The sequence below is a fragment of the Halichoerus grypus genome, chromosome 15, assembly GCF_964656455.1.
Source record: "Halichoerus grypus chromosome 15, mHalGry1.hap1.1, whole genome shotgun sequence".
Classification (NCBI taxonomy): domain Eukaryota; kingdom Metazoa; phylum Chordata; class Mammalia; order Carnivora; family Phocidae; genus Halichoerus; species Halichoerus grypus.
This window is the reverse complement of record NC_135726.1, coordinates 54,119,006-54,139,780: the sequence shown is the minus strand read 5'-3', so window position 1 is coordinate 54,139,780 and position 20,775 is coordinate 54,119,006. Positions and strand designations below refer to the sequence as shown.

Here is a 20,775-nt window from a genome sequence, read left to right as displayed (position 1 = left end):
CCCAAGTCATTCCTTTCAGTGAGCTTTTTCTGGGAAGCTTTTCAAACTTCAAGCTTTCTCTGATCTCCCCTAGCTGAGTTAGAATCCTCCTCTGGCGGTGTCTGGTATCCAGTGTTACTTCATTGAATGTATGCCCCTGTGGTGTGATGATGCTTTAGAATTAGAAGGAACTCGGGCGCCTGGGTGGCTCAGTTGGTTAAACAACTGCCTTCGGCTCAGGTCATGATCCTGGAGTCCCGGGATCGAGTCCCACATCGGGCTCCCTGCTCGCGAGGAGCCTGCTCCTCCCTCTGACCCTCCCCCCTCTCATGTACTCTCTCTCATTCTCGCTCTCTCAAATAAATAAATCTTTAAAAAATAAAAAAATAAAATAAAAACACAAGAATTGGGCGCCTGGGTGGCTCAGTTGGTTAAGCGACTGCCTTCGGCTCAGGTCATGATCCTGGAGTCCCTGAATCGAGTCCCGCATCGGGCTCCCTGCTCGGCAGGGAGTCTGCTTCTGCCTCTGACCCTCCCCCCTCTCATGTGTTCTCTCTCATTCTCTCTCTCTCAAATAAATAAATAAAATCTTTAAAAAAAAAAAAGAATTAGAAGGAACTCAACGAATGTTGAGTTAACGTAGGATAGACACCTCTCTCCTTCCATAGCGAGTGCTAGGAGAATAGGTAAATGGAGGAACCTCAGTGGTAAATGTTGGAAGAACAGCGAGGAGATCAGTGTGGTTAGAATGGACTGAATTTGGTAGGGAGGCAGGAGTAGATAGATGGTGAGGAGGTGAAAAGGTAGGGGGATGACCTCGGATATGGGGTCTGTTGGACCTATGAAGGAGAGAACGTGGCGCCTTGTCCACCAGAGGGCGGCTCGCAGACTCAGCCTGGTGTTTCAGAAAACTACAACTCCCAGCGACCCTCGGTGAGCGCGGCTCTTCCGAAGCAAACAGTGAAGTCCAGTGGCCGCTGGGACTTGTAGTTCGCACGGGGACCCCCCCCCCCCCCCCCGTAGGAGGCCGAGGAACTCATTCCCAGGTCCCAAAAAAGTGTGGAGCTGGGTCCTTTCCGCCTTCTTCGGTCTCCATGGTGATGATTCCGGCGAAGGCCCGGGATTTGGCAGCGGCTGGGGCCCCCTTCCTACTCCCTCCTCTTCACCATCTGCTCCACCTTCACACCTGGCCCGGAGCCGCGGCCGCCGCCTCCGCACCCGGGCCGGGAATTCTGCCGCCACAGGGTGGCGCTCGTGGACGACTCAGCGGGCTACTCCTTCCTCAGACCCAGGAGTCCGGGTCTCCAGCCCCTCCTCCCTCAGACCCTGGGGTCCCAGCCCCTAGCCTCCCCCTCCCCGGGGGTTTCGCAAACATAGCCAAAACTGTGAGACCCAGAGACCCAGCGGGACAAGGCAAGAAACTGGAGGCCGTGGCGGGCAGTGGCTGCCGGGCCACCGGGTCCGTGGCGCCCGCCCGCCTCGTCGGCTGCTCCCTCCCAACCTCCTTGAGGGCTTGTGCCACCTCATGAAAATTTAATCCCAAATGCATTTGCGGCCCGACTCAGGGAGGCGGTGAGGAAAGGAGCACCCTCCCGGGGCTTGGATCTGGAGGTGGACCGAGCGTCGGGGAGAAGAGCTGGTCTGGCGAAAGGAGCAGGGGCAGAACCCGGGCCGGAGAAATAGTCCGGGTTCAACCCCAAAGGGGCAGGGCTGGCAGAGATGGAGTAAGAGGGCGGGGATAGACCCGAGCAGGAGGGGACACAACTCAGGGGGCGGGGAAAGAACTCAGTGGGTGGGGACAGAACTCGGACCGATTCCACGGGAAGGGGGCAAAAATTAGGGCAGGGACGGATCTCAGGGGAGGGGACCAAACTCAAGGGGCGGGAAGAGAACTCGGGAGAGTAGGGACGGAACTCAAAGGGAGGGATAGATTCCAGGCTGGTTGGGAATTATGGGGGTCGCTACTGGGGACGGGCGTATAACTGTCAGGGATGGAACTCAGAGGGGAAGGAAATCAAGGATGAAGGAACCAGGAGGGGCATGCGACCCGAGGGGAAATAGAACTGGGAGGGGATAGAATTTTAAAAAGGAAAGATGGAAACAGGTGGATGGAAGTCAAGAGGGAAGAAACCGGAGAGGAGAAGAACTAGAGGGGACAATGGGTGGATCAAAATGGGGGTCGGAATTCAGGGGTAAAGAATTCCCTGAATGAGAAAAGCACCCTCTGAATGAGGAAGTTGAACTGAGGATGATGAGGGATGGGGATGGAAATCGGGGGGGGGGGGATGTGGAAATGGAGGGCACAGAAACTCGCAGGGATAGGGCTGGGAGGATGAGAACGCAGGAGATGGAACCGTAGGGGACGGAAAGCAAGGACGAAATTAGGGCGAACTAAAAAGGAGAGGGAAACCTCAGGTGAGCAAGAGAACTCGGGAGGAGAGAAAAGAGATGGAAGGAGCTGGGGGGATGGAACGGGGGGAGTAACTCCGGGAAGGGATAGAATTGGGGCGATGCAACTCAGAGGAGCAGTTCAGAGCCCAGAGGCGTGGTCTTGCAATGGAAGGGCAGGAACAGAACCTAGCTGGAGGGCTGCGAAAGGGGGCGGGACTAGAATATAAGAGGCGTGGTCTATCGAGGATGGGCGGGGTATCGCCACCGCCCGCCCCGCCCCCGACGCTGAGTCCAGCTACAGCCCCTAGGCAGCCAGCACACGCAGCCTCCTTCCCCCCCGAGCGGAGCTGCGGGGCCGGCCGGGCCGGGGCGGACCCCGGGAACCCGGACGCGGCCGCCCGGGCCCGCGGGCGGGGGGATCGGCGGGGGGATCGGCGGCAGGGGCAGCCACCATGGAGTTCCGCCAGGAGGAGTTTCGGAAGCTAGCGGGTCGTGCCCTCGGGAGGCTGCACCGGTGAGCGTGGTGAGGGTCCTGGGCGGGGAAGAGCTCGAGGGTCCGAGGAGGACTCACATTCCCACCTGGGCCTGGACGGACAGATGGACGGGCGATACCCGTGGATGGGGGTTCCACCCATCTGTCCTGTTTTCTCCCTCCTTTTTCGACCGTCCCCTCTCCCTGGTCCAGTCTCATCCATCATCTCGTTCATTTTTCTGTGCCCCACCCCACCCCAGACTTTATCCTTTCTTCCCTGGGATTGCATATCTCCTTCTCTTTGGGTCTCTGACCCCCTTCCCCACTTTTGGTTTCCGTTCATTTATCTTCACTCTGCCTTCTTTCTTCAGATCTCTGCCCCCTCTCTGGGTCTCTGTCCCCGCCTCTCTAAGTCTCTGCTGCCCTCTCTCTGGGTCTCTGACCCTTTCCTTTTGGGTGTCTGTCCCCCTCGCTCTGGGTTTTTAATCCCCCACCCTGGGTGTCTCCATCTCCCCGTGTCTTCTCAATTTCCATCTCTCAGAGTTTAATCTGAAGCTAAAGCGGATTGGGGCCCATTGGTCCTTGCCCTTGAGGAGAGATAAGCTGGGAGGAGAAGCCAGGGTATCCTGGGTCTCGGGGAGAAAGAAGTTGCAGGCCAAAAAATGAGGCTCGTGGGATACTGCAGACTTCCCAAAGGATATAGGCTAGAGCTAAGACGGACTTCCTTTCATCCAGGGAGATGACCCCAGTGACTTGGGTGTCCCCCAGGGCAGTCTGGACACCTCCCCCCAGCCTCTCACCCCCAACCCCAGCCCTGGCTCCAAGTCAGATAAATTACTCAGCTGCGGAGAAGCCTAAAAATATCTGACCACAGTGCGGGGAGGAGATGGCCCCATCAGCACCCCTGCTGCCATTCCCTCGTACCCTGTCCCCTTGGCCCTGACCCCATCTTTAGTTGACCCTCAGTCCATCTCCTTAGGCCATGCAAGTCCTTCTCTAAGACAAACACTAGTCCTGCTCGCTGCAGGTCACCTCCTAGTTCCAAAGGTCCCCCATCCTCTAGGAACTGGAGAGATGGGAGTAAGGCTGGACAGAAGGGAGGGGGCAGGAGGATGGTGCAGTGGGGGGAGGGGGAGCTGAGATAACCTCACCCCTTCTTTTCCCAATCTTCCAGCCCCTCCCCACCCTTTTTCTCGCCTCCTTTCACGAGTTTCTCAAAATACATCAGTGCGAAGTCAGGAGAGGGAGAGAGACGTGCTTATGGAGGGGGCTGGAAGGGGGGTGGTGGCAGGAGGGATGTGTTCCTCAGGCCCCCTCCCTCAGTCCCTGCTTCTCAGCTTCTCATCTGTGCCTGGGTTTCTCTCTGTCTGTGCCTTACCTTCACCTCTCTGAGCTGCCTCCTGAGCCCCTGCAGACCCCAGAGCTCAGAGCTCCCACCAGGACACTCACCAAGGAGTTGGAGTTTGAGAAGAGCACTGCGTCGGAACCCTGGGGTTCACTCCGATGGTCGGAGAGAGGCAGGAATGCCCCGTATCGGACATAACACCACCCTGATTCCATTTAATCTTTTAGACAAAGCTGGGGAAACTGAGGCTTAGTTCGAGAAGGGGGAGGAATGCACGGATAAGTACAAGTGTCATCATTTGAACCCAGGCCAGCCCCTCCCAAGCCGGGGATGGAGGCTGCAGTTTCCTCGAGATGAGATGAGTGATCCTAGAGTGGGTGGGGAACTCCGTCAGCCCAGGAAACAGACGGTAACCCAGAGCGACTTGGGGCAAGGACATGGGAGGAAGGGGAATGCAGGAGAGACAGGAGCCAAGGTGCCTCCTTCCTGAGAGCCAGGCCTTGGATGGGGCCATGCGGGGGGCCAGGAAATTATCAGGACCCATCACTATTCTGGTGTGTGACCTTGGACGTGCTCCTTCCGCTTTCTGAACCTCCGTTTTTCCTTAGCTGTACAATGGGAAGAGAGTACCAAGGGACATAAGGGGACAGAGGCTTGGGGGAGCAAGGGAGCGGACAGAGAACCCCAGAGAAGCAAAGACAGAGACCCAGAGAGGGAGACTGCGACACCTTCTTCATTTTGGTGAACTGCTTCCTAAGTGTAGCTTCTCCTCCTCCTCAAGTCCTCCCCAGACCCGAGTTCCAGGCACCCAGGAAGGGGAGGAGGATCTCCCTCCAGGTTCTCCCCTCTCCGTTCTTGTCTTCGGGGGAAGCACTTGGGCCACATCATCTCTGCGCCCTTGGTTCTCGTATCCTGAAATGATCAGTATCACCTGGAGTTTCCCTCTCTGTAACCTCACATTCTACCCCTGCCCCCATTTTCTAGATGTGGGAGACCGAGCCCCCGCCACACCCCATTTGGAAAGCCTTGGTTAGAGATCAGACACATTGGAGTATTAACAACGAGTATCAAATTTCAGGGGCTGCAAGCACCTCCTGAGTGTCAGGGTTGAATAGCGTCTGATAGGGGCCTGGGTCAAAGTCTAATCCCACTGGCAGGCGTGTTCTGATGCGGGGTGAGGGGCAGTCCCTACCACCCTGCACTTTCATTCTGGGGCATCTATTCCCCCTCTCTCTGGCTCTCATTCCTCGCCCCTCCTGGGTTCTGTCCACTCCCCCAGGCTCTTTCTCCTACCCCCATTTCTCAGCGCCCCCCCAACCTCCTTAAGTTCTAGGATGGGGAGGGTGGCTGTGTTCTCTCATCTCTTCCACCCGCCTCCCCCCAGACCGTCTGGCTGTTCTTTCCTCCCCCGTCCCAGTCTCCCTCGCCTCCATCTGTTCTAGCCCCTTCCTGGGATCCAGCCCGATCCTCTGGCTGCGTACCCGCCTCAGAGAGGGGCCGAATCTCACAAATCACGTCCCCAGCTTGTCTCTCCTCGGTCCCCCGGTCTCTCCATCTTTCTCTCAACGTTCTGGGTCTCTGCAACTATAGCTTCTCTTTTGGGTTCCTGTCCCCACCTATGTTTGGGTCTCTGTCCCCCTCCATCTCTCAGTTTCTGTCCCCTTCCCTCCCAGGGTCTGTTCTGTTCTCCCCTCTCTCTCTGGGTCTCTGTCCCTCCTTCTCTATTTCGGACCCTTTTGTTTCAGCCTCTGTGCCCCTCCCATCTCTGTCGCCCTCCTTTTCGGTCTCTGCACACCTGTCTCAGGGCACCTCTCTTTCCCGGAAGCCACTCTCTGGGTGTGAGGTGGCTCTCCAAATACCCTATCCATCATCACAGGCTCAATCCCGGTTCCAGAACGGGCGGGGGCGAGAGCCACGCTGGGGACTGAGCCAATCCCCCTACCAGGGCCATCTGTCCCTTGCCAGGACATCACCCGCCACTCCCCCCTCCCTACCCTCTAGCTGACAGCCTGAACTCAAGGTTCCCCAGGGGTGTCTGGCTGGGCTGCTGGATTCCAGGGACCCTGACTTCTCGCCACCCCCAGGGAATGGGCTTCCGGTGGCTGAAGGGAGTCAGCTGGATGTCAGCCCCACACCTGGGGCCTGGAAGCAGGGAAGGGCATGCCACTGGGGGCAGGGGAGGAGGGCGGTCGGTATATATAGCAGACGTGGCTGAGAAGCATCTGTTCTTTTGACACCTTTGCTGAAGCATCTCCTTAGCGCCTTTTGCTTCCTCAAATAGACTCATATCTGGGAGAGGGGGGCTGAAGAGTCTCTGGGCCTCGGGGTGGGGGCTGGCGGCACAGGCTCTTGGATCACCAAGTGTAGTTTGGGGTCTAAAACTCCTGAGTCGAGAGATAACGGGGCTGGGGGAAAAGGGGACTGAGGACCACCACACCGGAGTCTGCAGGAGAAGGGGGCTGGCAGCGTGAATTTCTGGTCTGAAGCGTATGGAGAGAGGGTGTCCAGGTTCCTGGATCCTGGGTGTGTGTGTGGGGGGGAGATGGGAGCTAGGGCCTGGACTCCTGGGGAAGGAGGGAGTGCGGGCTTAGCATCCTTAGAGTCTTGAAAAGCAGGAGGTTTTGCCCCGGACTCCTGTGTCGTGGGGAGGAGGGGGCCGGGGGACTGAACTTACGAGTCTTCGACTCTTGCTGCCCCGCAGCCTTCTGGAGAAGCGCCAGGAAGGTGCAGAGACGCTAGAGCTGAGCGCTGACGGACGCCCGGTGACGACGCAGACCCGGGACCCGCCGGTAGTGGACTGCACCTGTTTCGGTCTCCCTCGCCGCTACATTATCGCCATCATGAGCGGTCTGGGCTTCTGCATCAGCTTTGGGATCCGCTGCAACCTGGGCGTGGCCATCGTCTCTATGGTCAACAACAGTACGACCCACCGCAGGGGCCACGTGGTGGTGCAGGTAGTTCAGGGGCGTGGCCTGGCACGCGGGCCCACCTCGCCCTGCCCACTCCCGCTGATGACGTCACGGTCCTCCGGGCGGAGCCCAGGCCGAGCAGCCCCGCCCATCCGTGCGCCCCCTGCGGCTGGCTCCCTTCTGCTTCAGGGCTCTCGGCTTAAAGCCGTGCCCCGCTCGAAATGAAGCCCCGCCCCTATTTATTTCAGGTCCCTGATTTCCAAATGCAGACTCTGCGCCAGCACTGGGGTTCCTACGTGTTGCCCCTGCTCCACTGTAGGCCTCCTAGCAACTTTGCTCCACCTGCCACCCACTCCTGTCCCACGGTCACATCCTAATCCCAGTCCCATCGCGGGCTCCACCCTGAAGTTTGATCCTGACTTTTCTGAAGTTCGGTCCCTGCTACCTCCCGCTTCATCTGCTCTGGCCTTTACCTAAAGCCCGCCCCATCTCAGACTTTCTCCCTATTTTATTATTTTTTAAATATTTTTTAAGTAACCTTTACACCCCACTTGGGGCTCGAACTTACAACCCCGAGATCAAGAGTTGCATGCTCTACCGAGCCAGCCAGGCGCCCCACTTTTTGCCTATTTTAATTCCGGTGTAGGCCGTGCCCCTGCCTCAGGAAAAATTCCTGACTTAGGCACTGGCCTACCTCGCCCCTTTGGCTACTTCTCGTCCCTGACTAGACCCCACCCAGTCACTCCGCAAACAGTTTCTTAGGTTGGTTAAGAGAAGTAAGTGGAGACAGAGTTCCCACCCCACTGACGGGCCCCTAGACATTCGGAGAAGGGGCACGGAGGCGGGGAAGCAGGCCGAGCGAGGTTTCTGGGCAGCGACAGGCCGAGTTGCTGGGGTAGTGCGGCCCGGCAGCGTGCGCGGGCAGAATTGGGAGGAGGACGGCGTGAACTCTGATTGGCAGGTGTTTGGGCGCGAGAGGGGTCCTTGTTGCTGATTGGCTGAGGGACTAAATCTGTCTGTGCTGATTGGTGGAGGGGCAGAGCCTGGGGTCAGGGCCGCTGGTTTGACGTACGTTTTGGCCCGCAGAAAGCTCAATTTAACTGGGATCCAGAGACTGTTGGCCTCATACACGGCTCCTTTTTCTGGGGCTACATTGTCACCCAGATTCCCGGAGGATTTATCTGCCAAAAATTCGCAGCCAACAGGTACAGGGCTGGGGTCTCGAGGTGGGCGGGAACTACGTAGAGGGTGTGGCCTGGCATTTTGGGGCTGACGGGGGAATGGGAGGAGCCTGGGTTAGGGGGCGGGGTCTTAGAGAAAGGCGGGGCTTGTGGTTGTGGAAGGTGGGAGTTACAGAGGTGGCGGGGTTCTGGAGGACCACAAGGCCTGGCCCGCCGTGGGCAGACAGAGCAGAATCCCAGCTTTGGCGGGATAGCTAGACCCTATTCTCGTACTATGGACTCTTCCTACCAGGGTTTTCGGCTTTGCCATTGTGGCTACATCCACTCTAAACATGCTGATCCCCTCGGCTGCCCGAGTCCATTATGGCTGTGTCATCTTCGTGAGGATCCTGCAGGGGTTGGTAGAGGTAAAGCCCTGCTCCATATGACCCTGTGCCTGTTCTCACTCCGCCTCTTCTCGTTGACTTTGGTTTTCTCCTTCCTAGGGGGTCACGTACCCTGCCTGCCACGGCATCTGGAGCAAATGGGCCCCGCCCTTAGAGCGGAGTCGCTTGGCAACAACAGCCTTTTGCGGTGAGAGGAAGGGGCTAGGATCCAGACATGCGGGTCTGAGGGAGGAGGGACTGTGGCCTGTACTTCTGTGTCCCCGAAAGGCAGGGACTGGGAGGCCCCATTCCCGAATCTGAGGATAGATGAGCCCGGTCTACATCTTGCGTCCTCCCCCTTAGGTTCCTATGCTGGGGCGGTGGTCGCGATGCCTCTCGCCGGGGTCCTGGTGCAGTACTCCGGTTGGAGCTCTGTGTTCTACGTCTACGGTGAGGGGCCCGGACGCCTGGGTCCGGGTGGCGCTGGGGCGGAGCGAGGCCGGTCGTCACCTCGCTTCCATCCCCCTCCTGACCCTCCCCAGGCAGCTTCGGGATCTTTTGGTACCTGTTCTGGCTGCTCGTCTCCTATGAGTCCCCAGCTCTGCACCCCAGCATTTCGGAAGAGGAGCGCAAGTACATAGAGGACGCCATCGGCGAGAGCGCCAAACTCATGAACCCGGTCACGGTCAGGGCCCAAGCCTGCGGGGGCGGAGGCGTGGTGGGGGCAAGGAGAGATATTCAGTCAGGGAGGCAGGAGAAAAGGGGGCTTCGAACCTCCACAGGGTGTAGATCGCGGTGGGTTCCTGTAGACTTTCAGAAGAGACAGGATGGGGAGGCGCGGTGGGCGGGGCTAGAGCCTAGGAGGCGGAGCTAAAGCTCTGGGAAGAAAGGATTCGCAGGTGCTGAGGGCAGGGCTGGGTGGTGAGGTGGACAGAACCACTATGGGGCGTGGTTAAGCCCGCAGAAGCGGGATTTGAATGTGGGGATTTTCTTAGACCTTGGGGTGAGTGAGGCTAGAATTAGGGGGTATAATGGAACGGAAATAGACTCCTGGGCTCACTTTTATGAGTTCCTGAGGGTCATCGTGGGATCCGGACACCTGTGCAGCTGAGGGGCCCTGTAGAGGCGGGACACCTGCATCCCTGAAGTGTCACTGTGAGGCTAGGCTGCCAAGGTCCCCACAGGGACATGGTCAAGTTGGCGCCCCTGGAGATTTTAGTGAGGTCGGGAATCCTGGGTCTCTGTGGGACTATAATTGGGTCCCTGAAGGGACACGGAGAGCGCCCAGCCCTGGTCTCTATCTTAGCGGCCTCTCCTCTCCACACCCTCCCCCCCAACAGAAGTTTAACACACCCTGGCGGCGCTTCTTCACATCCATGCCAGTCTATGCCATCATCGTGGCTAACTTCTGCCGCAGTTGGACGTTCTACCTGCTCCTTATCTCCCAGCCCGCCTACTTCGAAGAGGTGTTCGGTTTCGAGATCAGCAAGGTTGGGCCCAGGAAGGAAAGGCAGGGGGCGCAGCGGGGGGAGATGGAGCAGCCGGGCCTGGATCCCAAGAGGTTGGAACGAGGGACAGGGAGGAGCCAAAGGTACACGAAGCGGGTGGAGATGCCGGGTCAGCCGCCCCTGAGCGCTCGCTCTGTACGCTCGCTGGTGCAGGTGGGCCTGGTGTCAGCGTTGCCTCATTTGGTCATGACCATCATCGTGCCCATCGGCGGCCAGATCGCGGACTTCCTGAGGAGCCGCCGAATCATGTCCACCACTAATGTGCGCAAGTTGATGAACTGTGGAGGTGAGTGGGCCGGGGCCCTGCGCGGGGTCTGGGACAGCCCCGGGCGGGGCGGGACCCCGGGAGGATGGAGGCGGGGTCAGGGGCGTGTCCAGAAAGGCGGAGCCGGGGTGAGGCCGGGCGTAGATGGAACAGAATCTCCGGCTGCTCTCTCGAGGCCCACCGGGTGGAAGGGCAAGGCGGGTGTGACTATCCCGGTGGAGCACCGGCGAGACCAGATTGGGTCTGGCGGGGCGGGGCCTACACGGGACTGGGTGGAGCTGGACGGGAACTAGGCGATCAAGAGGGGCTATGAGTGGGGGACCTGGAGTGCTGCCTAATGAGTGAGAACCGAGGGAAGGTGGGGGGTGCACCGGTGGGGCTCGGACCCTGCGTCTTCAGGGCGCGGCCTAGTCAGGAAGTGGGGCCATGGAGGGTCCAGCCGGGGCCGTGGTGGCTCTGGTGCGCGTGGTCACGGACGTTAGGGAGGTGAGGGTTTTGGTTAGGGCGGGCGCGGGTTGAATGCGGGACGAGGCAGGCTGAACCGGCACAAAGCCAAGGACAGGCATGGAGGTGGCTGGGCTGGGGCGGAGGGAGGCGGGCTGGAGAGGCGGTGTGGGGCGGCGGGCGCTCAGATGAGACGGCCCTCCGGCCCCCGTAGGCTTCGGCATGGAAGCCACGCTGCTGCTGGTGGTCGGCTACTCGCACTCCAAGGGCGTGGCCATCTCCTTCCTGGTCCTCGCGGTGGGCTTCAGCGGCTTCGCCATCTCTGGTGAGAACGGCGCGGGTCTGCAGCTTGGCGGACTCGGGACAGCTCTGTAGGGAACTTCCTGGCTCAGGAAGGGGACCTCCCAGGCTCGCAAAAGGTGGCCTGGAAAGAGCGGGAGGGACGGGGGAGGTTGCGATGGGAGGAGGAGCGGCTCAGCAGGAGTCCCTCCAGTGAGGTTCAGTGGGGAGTGATGCCTTCTGGCTTGCCTCGCCAGGGTTCAACGTGAACCACCTGGACATCGCCCCGCGCTACGCCAGCATCCTCATGGGCATTTCCAACGGCGTGGGCACGTTGTCAGGCATGGTGTGCCCCATCATCGTGGGTGCCATGACTAAGCACAAGGTCCGTGCCCCGGCCCTGACCCACTCGCCCCCCCAATTTGTGTATGGGGCCTTCCTGACGGGCTTCGCCTTCGCTGGGCTCCATCCCTGCCCTCTTCTGGTCTCCTAACGCTTCGCTTCCCGCTGGATCTGTCTCCCTTTCTCTGCACTCAGATTCTCTCTCCACCTTCTGTGTCTCTGTCCTCTGACCTCACCTTCCCCTTGTCCCCCCCACAGACTCGGGAGGAGTGGCAGTACGTATTCCTAATTGCCTCCCTGGTGCACTATGGGGGTGTCATCTTCTACGGGGTCTTCGCTTCCGGGGAGAAGCAGCCGTGGGCGGAGCCTGAGGAGATGAGCGAAGAGAAGTGTGGCTTCGTTGGCCATGACCAGCTGGCTGGCAGTGACGAAAGCGAAATGGAGGATGAGGCTGAGCCCCCCGGGGCTCCCCCCGCCCCGCCTCCTTCCTATGGGGCCACACACAGCACAGTTCAGCCCCCAAGACCCCCACCCCCTGTCCGGGACTACTGACCGAGTGCCTCCCACTGAATGGCAGTTTCCAGGACCTCCATTCTACACATCACTGGCCTGAGTGACTGTCAAGGAACCCCAGTTCTCTCTGTCCTGCTGCAGGCCTAAGAAGCACTCGCCCTCTTCTTCCCCAGTGCTGTCAAGTCCTCTTCCCTTCCCGATCGCCTCTCAGGGGTAGTGAAGCTGCAGACTGGCAGTTTCAAGGATACCCAAATTCCCCTCAAGATTTTCCTTCTCCACTTGTTCTGCCTCAGTGGTTTCAAATCTCTCCTTTCAGGGCTTTATTTGAATGGACAGTTCAATCTTTTACTCTCTCTTGTGGTTTTGAGGCACCCTTCCTCCGCCCTTTCCTTTAACCCCCGAGACTCTCGGGCTAAGCCCCCGAGACTACTCAGCTTTCCTCGCCTTTCAGAAACATTCAAGGTCTTCCTCTAGAAGTTACAAACCTCTGCCGATTCCATTTTGCATTCTCCAGGTTGGATTAACCAATCGCCCATCCCCGCCATTCTAGGGATCGATTCTCACCAGCGTTTCTGAGGGAGAATGGCGGTTTCAAGCCCCCCCTCCGCCCCGCACCCCTCCTTCCACCAGCAGGTTCTGCTGAAGCACCAAATTCCCCAAGACCTTCTCCCTAGCTTAGCACAATGTCTAGGGAAGCAAGATGGCGGTTTTAACATTACGCCTCCTTCCACCCCCGTGCACTTTTTCTGACACATTTTCAGGTCTAAATAGTGGCTGCTCAAGTCCATCAACTCAATGGTGTGAAGCCACCATCATTGAACTTCCCCATGGTGGTTTCAAGATGCCCCTCTTCCCCCTAATTCCTTGCACTTTATTCTCCTGGGTGGTTTCGAACTACTCTTGTTTTCTCAGTGGCCATTTGTTGTGTCCCTCAGGGGCTAAACGACTCAAAATCTGGGATCCTTCCCCTCTCAGACTCCCCTCTTTCGGCTTAGAATTTGGGGACCATATGCAGGAGGAGTCACAGAATCCCAGGAAAGGGAATGGGGCTGGGGGAGAGGGGTGTTTTCCCCGGAGCAGGGTAGTCTTTGTGTCTCTGTCTCTGTGACTGTAAATCCTGCCCTGCCTCACTCCCAATAAAATGCTTTGGTGTACACACTCCGTCGTCATTGGCCATGGCGGGGTCACAGGAGCCTGGGCCCCCAGCTCCCTCCTCCCTCAGACCCAGAATTCCAGGGCCCCAGCCCCCTCCTCTCACAGGAAGCAGGCCAGAGTAGGGGTCTAGCCGTGGGAACACTTGATTTATTCGGCCTCAGACCGTGTTCTCCGGTCACAGCGAAAGCATCTCGGTATGTTGGACCTCCTACCCAAGAGGACTACTATGCAGTAAAGCACGCCAGGAGGACAGGACCTCTGGGTCCTTCCTCCGTCTGGGGATGGCGCGGGTCTGGCAGGACGCGAGTGGGGCTCACACGAAGTTGTTGGGGAGCGTGGCGGGGGAGAGCGACTCCAGGCTCTGGGGGCGGTTCCCGCGGGGAGGCGGGGGTAGCTTGGGCGGCAGCGGGGGGGTGGGCGGCGGCTGTTTGGTGGCGATGTGTGAAGGGACCCAAGCGTCCGGGGCATAAAAGTAGAGGTCGTAGGGGTCCTTCGGGGCTTCCAAATGCATAACTGTGGGAGCAAAGGGGCGAGGGCATCACTAGGCAGACAGGGCCTGTCCCCTCTGCTGCGCCGCTGGCCAAGGAGAAGGCGGGAAAGAGGATTCGACTGTTCTTTGGCACTGGGTTTTCAAATTAAAGGGCGAGGGCCCCAGAATCGAAGAGGGGGCGTGGCGTCGGCGCAGCAGGGCGGGGCCTGCAGTGGAGAGGGCGGGGAATTCAGGGCTCGACGGGGAGGGGAAGGGGCGGGGCTTGTGGGGACCTGCCGCCCCCAGCCTGTTGCAATTCCCAGCTGGGCTGGGGGCGGCGCTGGACGTGTGTCGCCGGGGAATTTCGGAGAATTGGGGGGCAGGATCATGGAGGGGTCGGGGCTTCTATTGACCTTGGGTGGGGGACCTGTACTTTTTGGCAGGGTGCCCTAAAGTGCCAGGCGAAATCGGGTTAAGGAAACGTGCATTCAAGGAGAGGGACGCAATGAGGGTCGCTCACCAGGTTCATCTCCGTCGTTCGGAAGCCGGTGGTGTGCGAAGGGCCGGTGTCGAGCCGCCCGGCGGTAGAGACACCACAGCAGCAGGAAAATGCCGATCAGCAGTCCGGTCCCCGCGAGGAAGAGGCAGAGGGCCCCGCCCGCCACGCCCCGGGGGCGCCCCACCAGGGTCACGCCTGAAGGACGAGGGCCCAGGGATTGAGCAATCTAAACTCCCAGCCCCTACTTCCAGAGACCCAGGAGTCCCGGCCCCCACCCCCTTCCATCTCAGACCTCACATACCAGCCCTCAGCCTCCTCCCGCGTCAGACTCGAGAGCCGGGTCCTCAGTCTGCCCTCCCCGAGACCCAGGAGTCCTGGCCCCTGGCCCCCTCCTCCCTCAGACCCAGGAGTCCGGTCTTGGCCCCTCACCGGTCTCCTCCACTCGTTCCACCACGATGATAGTGCTGACTCTCTCACCTCGGCTGCGCCGCTGCGGGGCCCGCGGAGTGGCAGGGGCTGGCTGACTGGGGGAACAGAGAGGAGCAGGGGGGCCCGCAATCCGGGCTGAGGGAAGAAGGGCATCAGGTCCTTTAAGGCTAGAGTTCTGGGAGGCCTTCAGTTCAACTGTCCCAGGAGAAACTGACGTGGGCAATTTAAGGGAGTCAGGCTGGGTCACTGCAGGGGTTTCTGGTTTGGGACTCGGGGGCAACTCATTTAGGGCAGTAGCTTTGTCCTTGAAAGGTGTAGTCGTTTCTGGGTGAGGACTGGTGGAGATCTCAGGGTCAGAGGTCATGGGGTTCTCTGTTGCATTTTGGTACTGGGTTGTGGGGGATTCTGTCTGGGGAATTTCAGTGGGGCTGGGATTGTGAGTTACATGGGAATCCCGGTGGGGGGTTTCAGTAGAGTCCGGATGGAGGGTCTGAAGGAATTCAGAGTTTGGGGTTTCAGTGATGTCAGGGCTATAGGTTTCTGGAGATTTGGGGTGAAGAGTCTTGGTGGGGTCAGGATGTGGGGTCTCAGGGACTTGTGCATGTGAGATTTCGGTGGAGTTAAGTTTGGGACTTTCTGAGGATTCTTGGTGTGGAGTTTGGGTAGGGTCAGGGCTTGGGGTCTCAGGAAATTCTGGGTGTGAGGTTTTGGAGGGATTATGTTTGAGGGTCTCAGGGGATTCTGGGTGTGGGATATCAGTCGGGTCAGGTTTGGGGGTCTCAGAAGGTTCTGGATCTGTCATTTTGGAGAGGTTAATTTTTGGGGTCTTCAGGGAGTCTGCTATTGAGGTGTTGAGTGAGGTAGATTTAGGGCCCTCAGGAGACTCTGGGTGTGTGGTTTCTCGGAGGTCATGGTTGGTAGTCTCAGTGAAGTCAGGGCGGGAGGGCTCAGGGGAAACTGCATGAGGTGATTTGGAGGGCTCGGGATAAGCAGTCGCAGGGGAGTCTGGGTTAGGCAGGTCTCCAGTGGAATTCTCAGAAGCAGGAGGGGAGGTCTGAGAAGGGTGGCCCATCTCAGGGAAGTCGGAGCCTGTAAGCGGCGAGGCCGAAGGGTCAGCCTTGGAACCCAGCCGGGCGAGGAGGAAGACGAGGAAGAGGATCGGGCTGAGGGATTTCATAGCTCTGGGAGACGCCTATAGCTGCGGGGGAGCGGGAAGGAAGGGGTCAAGGTTGGAAGCCTTCCGGGAACCTCGGCCCACTCCCGGAGGCCACGCCCACCGCCCCAGGTGGGCCGAGATCCCTTCCAGCTTGGCGCCCAGGAAAGGAGGGGAACCCAGCTGCAACTCCGTGAAGCTGTGGGGCCGTAGCCGCCGTAGCTAAGGGAGACTGAGGCGCGGGGCTTCTTGGGAGTCGCAGTTAATTTCCTTATCTGTTTCCCCGAGGGGGTCCCAGAAAAACTGGGAAAGACCTCAGACCTCTCCAAGCCCTCAGACCTCCTCGACTTCTATTTCAGAGGGTGTAGACCTCCAAGGGGACACAGGATCCCTTCCTGCCCCCACCTCCCGAGGGCCCCGGGGACACCTTCACTGCACAGTTGTTTACACTAGAGGAGGCTCAGAAGGAATGGCTGTGGGCTGGGGGCCCCTGACATGCCTGGATCTGAGGGAGCAGGGAGACTCCTGGGACCTGGGCGAGAAGGCTGCTGGGGGTTTACCCCAGTTTCCAGAGGGTGGAGGGCACCGTGGATCTAAATTCCTGGTTCCTTAGAGAGGAAAGGCCCGAAGGTTCAGATGCCTAGAATTTTGAGGGAGAAAGTTTAGGGGGGCTGGATTACAGGGGAGAAAGGAGACAGGAGTCTTGAACTCTAGGGGACTGGGAACTCCAAGTCTTGGGCCCTCAGCAGATAGGGGTGTAGGGTTCTGGATTCCTCAGCCTGCCCGGAGAGCTGTGGGGCAAGACTCTGGTCCCTGTTTATTGAGGATGGAGCTGAGATCCCAGGCTCTCAGGACTGGTCTGGGGCAGAGACATGTAGGTCTGTGCTCAGGTGGGGTGGGGGTGGCAGATACCTGGGTAGGACAAGGTCACTTGGGGCCTGGGGTCTCTTACCTGCTCAGTGAGGTCCAAGATGACAGCAGGTGAGCAGCGCTGGACGCAGAGATCGGTGAATGCTGCAGAATGGCTCTGGGAGGGGCAGCAGGAGGTAGGGTCCCAGGGGCGCAGGTGACGCACCTGACCCCCTCCCTGGGGATCCTGGGAGCCTGGCTACAGGCTTGTGCTCTTAAAGGGACAGAGATAAAGAACATCATCTCTGGAATAGGGAAGGGAGTTAGGGATTGGATCATCTATCTGGTGGAGGGATGTGGCCCAACCAAGCTATGTTTTCTTTGAAACCAGGGGTCTAGGGGTGTCTGGGTGGCTCAGTCGGTTAAGTGTCTGTCTTTGGCTCAGGTCATGATCCCGGGGTCCTGGGATCGAGCTCTGAGTCTTGCTTGTGCCCGCGTGCTCTCTCTCTGTCAAACAAATAAATAAAATCTTAAAGAAAGAAAGAAAGAAAGAAAGAAAGAAACCAGGATTCTAGGCCATCTGCCATCTCCTACATGCAAACCCAAGAGTCTAGATCCCTGGTGCCCTTTTACTTCAAGACCCAGAAGGGAATCCAGGTTCCCAAGCCTCTCCTCTCCGGGGAACTAGGAGCCCAGGGTCCCATGTCTTGCCAGTCAGATACCCAGATTGCTACTGCCCTTTGGGACTTCGGAACCTTGGCCTACCTCCCCCTGCTGTGTAGAGAGCACCCTCTTAAGAGCCAGTGTGAGGGGACGGGGCTTCACAAAACCCCCCAACTCCTCCCCGGGAAGGCTCAGACCCATGCGCAGGGTGGGGCGGGGGCCCTGGTCTGTCTTTCCCCTCTTTGCAGAGTTTTGCCTGTCACTTTACCTGCCTTCAAACCCCCTCCCCCCATACCCTTTGCCTTCTGCTGCCTACCCGCCTCTCCCCGCCCATCTCTCCCTCTGTCTTTTTTGGTTCTCTGCTGCCTGGATTTATCTCTGGCCATCCCTGTGCTGGCCGGCTGTTCTTCTATCTCATGTCTTTCTCAGAGCCTCCTCCCTCCATCTCCAGCTGGCTCTTTGTCTTCTTCCCCCCTCTCTCTTCCTTCCTCTCCTTTCCTTCTTCCTCTGTTGCTTCCTTTCTCCCCGTCGGCCCTTTCCTCTGTCACTCTGTCTTTTCCTTCCCTCTCGTGGTTACTTCATCTACGCATCTCTGCTTCTCCCCACCAGTCCCTCCTCTGTTGCTTTCCCTGTCTCTTTCTCTGTGCCACTCGCTTCTGCTCTGATGGTCCCTCTGCCGGCCTCTATTTTTATCCCTCTGACACACCTCCTGTGTCCACTTCTCTGTCTGTCTGTCTCTCCCCCTCCTGCTTCCCCTCAGGTCCCAGCTCCTGGTCCCAATTAGTTGGTGGCTGCCAAGGCAAAGGCAGGGCCCCCACTCCTGGCTCCTCATTACCGCTGGCGGCTCCTAATGAGCCTGAGGGGAGGGGGGGCTGACCCGGCGCCCCCAGCCCCCTGGTCTGCGTCACTGCCCGCTGCGGGGGCTGTGGAGGCGATATAAGGGGGCTGCAGCCCGGCTGTCCGAGCCCACTGCGCGGTAGTGGGCCCTGCAAACGCGCCCAGGAGGTGGGTGGGTGGCGGGGTCCGGGGTTCTGGGCCAGGACGTGGGCCTCACTGAGCTCTTCCTTCCCTGTCTCTCCACAGGGGATGGAGACCCGCCAGGTGCCCAGGAGCCCCCGGGTGCGGCTGCTGCTGCTGCTGCTGCTCCTGCCCTGGGGCGACCGCACTGCCTCGGGAGTCGCCCTGCCCCCCGCCGGGGTCCTCAGGTAGGAGCGGCGCCCAGGACACGCAGGGAGGCCCGGGGATGCGGAGAGGAGGGAACAGACCCAAGGAGAAAGGGGCGCAGACATTCGGGAGAGAGGAGGACGGAGAGCCGCGGTGGAGCGAGTTGGAGTGCGGACGGGGAATCAGCACGAGGAGGAGATACAAGAAGATTCTGAGAGAGGCGCTGAGAGATTTGCAAGGAGCCGAAGCAGAGCGGATTCGTTCCTTGAGCAAAGTTTACTGGGTTGTTAGTGTGTATCGGGCCGGGCGCTGAGCCCTGGGGGGGGGGGGGGCAGGCATCGGACTCGGTCTCCGTACTCAGGGAGCTTCGAGCCCGGTGAACAGACAGAGGCCCGTACAGAGGGAGACAGGGGGACAGAGGACAGACACCGAGCCACTCCCCAGACAGTGCAAGGACGGGGCTTCGAATTAGACGGCGGGGCGTACAGGCGGCGGGCGGGGGTCCGGGACCTGCGGTAACCGCCTCCCTTGGTCTCCTCGCAGCCTCCGCTCCCCCGGCCGGGCCTGGGCGGGACCGGCCACCCGCCTGTCGCGGCGGAGCCTGGCGCTGGCGGACGACGCGGCCTTCCGGGAGCGCGCGCGGCTGCTGGCCGCCCTCGAGCGCCGCCACTGGCTGAACTCGTACATGCACAAGCTGCTGGTGCTGGACGCGCCCTGAGCGCCGCGCCCGCCCCGCTTGAATAAAGATCCTGCAGAGCGCTCGGGTCTGCGCCTCCTTCCTGCGCCCAGGGTGTGTGTGCGGGATACGCGGGCGGGACTTGCGGCGCTACTCCGGCGTATCTCGTCCCCTCAGTCCCCTCTCTCTTTTCTCTCCCCCCCTCCCCCCCCAAATCATCTTTCCCTCCCTCCACTCCTATTCTCTGTCTGCGTTTCTGCTCTGCCCTCCCTCCAGGCCCCAGCTCTGTCCCCTCCTCTCGCTCTGGGCCTCTGTGCCTCTCCGCCTGCGTCTCTGCTCCCACCCCACCTGCGGGTCTCTGTCCTCCTCTCTGGGTTTCTGTCCCCTTCTCTGGTTTCCTGCAACCTATCAGGTCTCTGGTTCCCTGAGTCTCTGTCCCCTTCTCTAGGTCTCTGTCCCTCTCTGGGTGTCTGTTCGCCATCTCTCTGAGTCTCTGTACTTCTGTCTCTTTTCACCCTCCTGGCTCCTCTCCCTACTCTTCTTTCTGCCTCTAAAACTCTTCCTTCCATTCCTAATCGCTTTCTTTTTTCTCTGCTTGATTCCCTCATATCTTTTCTTTCTTCTCTTGTTTCCCTCTCTCCCTCTTCCAGCTCTCATGTTCTCCGAATTTCGCCGTTTCCGTTCTCTCCTCACTTCCTGACTTCTCTCTGGGCGCAGTGGACAGATTGGGGGGGGGTTGCCTCTGGGGTGAGATGTGCCTACCATTCAAGACCAGGTTCCCCCAAACCTAGCTGTGTGGTATTGGGAAGGGCTGCTTAATCTCTGAGCCTTTTTTTCCTCATCTGAGGTTTAACCGAGATACACCATGAGACAACTTCATCACAGCGCCCGCGAGGCAAAACGCTTTTGTTAGAAAAGGGTTTCTGCCTCTCTAGCAGCAGCCTCCAGAAGTTTGTTCAGGGTTTTCTGACTGCGCCCTTCCCGGGAGACCGTTGGGGCGGGAGGAGAGGACAGAGGGGACCAGGCGTCAGGCCCCCGGAGGCACAGGGCTGGGGCGCAGGTGAAGCGAAGAAGCAGCCAATCAGAATCGGTCTCTGTTTCTATCTCTGTCTCTCTCTCTCACTGGCGGCTCCCGCCAGCCCTTCAGTCCCAACGCTCAATGGTGACCATGGCAACCCACTCGGAGGGGTAAGCAGAGGGTTCTAAGGAGCGCGCCCGGGGCGCGGCTCGTGCGGATCGCGCGCTGATTGGTCTAGAGAAGAGGGCGGGGCTGTGCGCGTGGGCTCGCGGGAAGGGGGCGGGGCTGGCGCTGGGTGACTGGCAAACTCTCGCATCAGTTGTATTTCTGGGAGGCGGACCGCGCCCTAATTGGCCCTTAGGCTGTAGGGGGTGGACCTGCTTCTCTGTTACTCAGAAATACTGAATAATGAAGGAATAACTATATTCCTCAACACCATCTGGAGTCGGCCAGATTTCATAAATAAGACTCTGAAGGTCAAGAGTAATTTCCCCAAGGTGTCAGCGCCAGTAAAGGACAAAAGGGTAACTGGAACGCAGGTCTGTGTGACTTCCAATCTAGACCTCGCCATTACTCTCATGGAGAAATGGGATTAAAGAGTTAGGAGCAGTTACTATATGCCAGGCCCTCCTCTAAATATTGCACTCCTATTGGCTCTTTGAACCTCACAACAACCCCGTGAGGAGCCTCACCGGCTTTTGGCTGGA

At 59.2% G+C, this 20,775-nt stretch overlaps 3 protein-coding genes across 6 annotated transcripts; 2 read left to right on the top strand and 1 right to left on the bottom strand.

The window, feature by feature from the left end:
* The first annotated feature begins 2,689 nt into the window (after nt 1–2,689).
* Nucleotides 2,690–13,152, top strand: SLC17A7 (solute carrier family 17 member 7). Of its 2 annotated transcripts, XM_036068250.2 has the most exons (12): nt 2,697–2,884; nt 6,889–7,141; nt 8,183–8,301; nt 8,570–8,684; nt 8,763–8,850; nt 9,006–9,092; nt 9,185–9,327; nt 9,983–10,132; nt 10,304–10,436; nt 11,074–11,184; nt 11,396–11,523; nt 11,739–13,152. In XM_036068250.2, the coding sequence occupies exons 1-12, from the start codon at nt 2,823–2,825 to the stop codon at nt 12,030–12,032; spliced, it is 1,683 nt and encodes a 560-aa protein (XP_035924143.1). In that variant the 5' UTR covers nt 2,697–2,822; the 3' UTR covers nt 12,033–13,152. The 2 variants fall into 2 exon arrangements, with proteins under 2 accessions (XP_035924145.1, XP_035924143.1); XM_036068252.2 differs by lacking the exon at nt 9,983–10,132 and having other exon boundaries at nt 2,690–2,884.
* Nucleotides 13,153–13,275: 123 nt separating this feature from the next.
* On the bottom strand, nt 13,276–18,983 carry GFY (golgi associated olfactory signaling regulator). The gene is made up of 6 exons (XM_036068254.2): nt 18,885–18,983; nt 16,651–16,821; nt 16,198–16,338; nt 14,546–15,743; nt 14,138–14,311; nt 13,276–13,661 (listed from the first exon to the last, which is right to left on the bottom strand). The coding sequence occupies exons 4-6, from the start codon at nt 15,720–15,722 to the stop codon at nt 13,462–13,464; spliced, it is 1,551 nt and encodes a 516-aa protein (XP_035924147.1). The 5' UTR covers nt 15,723–15,743; nt 16,198–16,338; nt 16,651–16,821; nt 18,885–18,983; the 3' UTR covers nt 13,276–13,461.
* Nucleotides 17,851–19,133, top strand: PTH2 (parathyroid hormone 2). Of its 3 annotated transcripts, none has more exons than XM_078062520.1 (3): nt 17,851–18,015; nt 18,294–18,415; nt 18,918–19,133. In XM_078062520.1, the coding sequence occupies exons 2-3, from the start codon at nt 18,297–18,299 to the stop codon at nt 19,090–19,092; spliced, it is 294 nt and encodes a 97-aa protein (XP_077918646.1). In that variant the 5' UTR covers nt 17,851–18,015; nt 18,294–18,296; the 3' UTR covers nt 19,093–19,133. The 3 variants fall into 3 exon arrangements, with proteins under 3 accessions (XP_077918646.1, XP_035924150.1, XP_077918645.1); XM_036068257.2 differs by having other exon boundaries at nt 17,851–18,215; XM_078062519.1 differs by having other exon boundaries at nt 17,866–17,970.
* Nucleotides 19,134–20,775: the final 1,642 nt, after the last annotated feature.

Bases quoted from the DNA above. Each gene is read 5' to 3' on its own strand.
- SLC17A7 (XM_036068250.2), top strand. From the start codon at position 2,823: ATGGAGTTCCGCCAGGAGGAGTTTCGGAAGCTAGCGGGTCGTGCCCTC. The intron at 8,302-8,569 runs GTACAGGGCTGG...TCTTCCTACCAG, and splicing joins CAAAAATTCGCAGCCAACAG to GGTTTTCGGCTTTGCCATTG. The intron at 9,328-9,982 runs GTCAGGGCCCAA...CCCCCCCAACAG, and splicing joins AACTCATGAACCCGGTCACG to AAGTTTAACACACCCTGGCG.
- GFY (XM_036068254.2), bottom strand. From the start codon at position 15,722: ATGAAATCCCTCAGCCCGATCCTCTTCCTCGTCTTCCTCCTCGCCCGG. The intron at 14,312-14,545 runs GTGAGGGGCCAA...CTCGTCCTTCAG, and splicing joins GGAACGAGTGGAGGAGACCG to GCGTGACCCTGGTGGGGCGC. The intron at 13,662-14,137 runs GTGAGCGACCCT...TTGCTCCCACAG, and splicing joins GAACGACGGAGATGAACCTG to TTATGCATTTGGAAGCCCCG.
- PTH2 (XM_078062519.1), top strand. From the start codon at position 17,875: ATGGTCCCTCTGCCGGCCTCTATTTTTATCCCTCTGACACACCTCCTG. The intron at 17,971-18,293 runs GTCCCAGCTCCT...GTCTCTCCACAG, and splicing joins CCCCTCCTGCTTCCCCTCAG to GGGATGGAGACCCGCCAGGT. The intron at 18,416-18,917 runs GTAGGAGCGGCG...GTCTCCTCGCAG, and splicing joins CCCCCCGCCGGGGTCCTCAG to CCTCCGCTCCCCCGGCCGGG.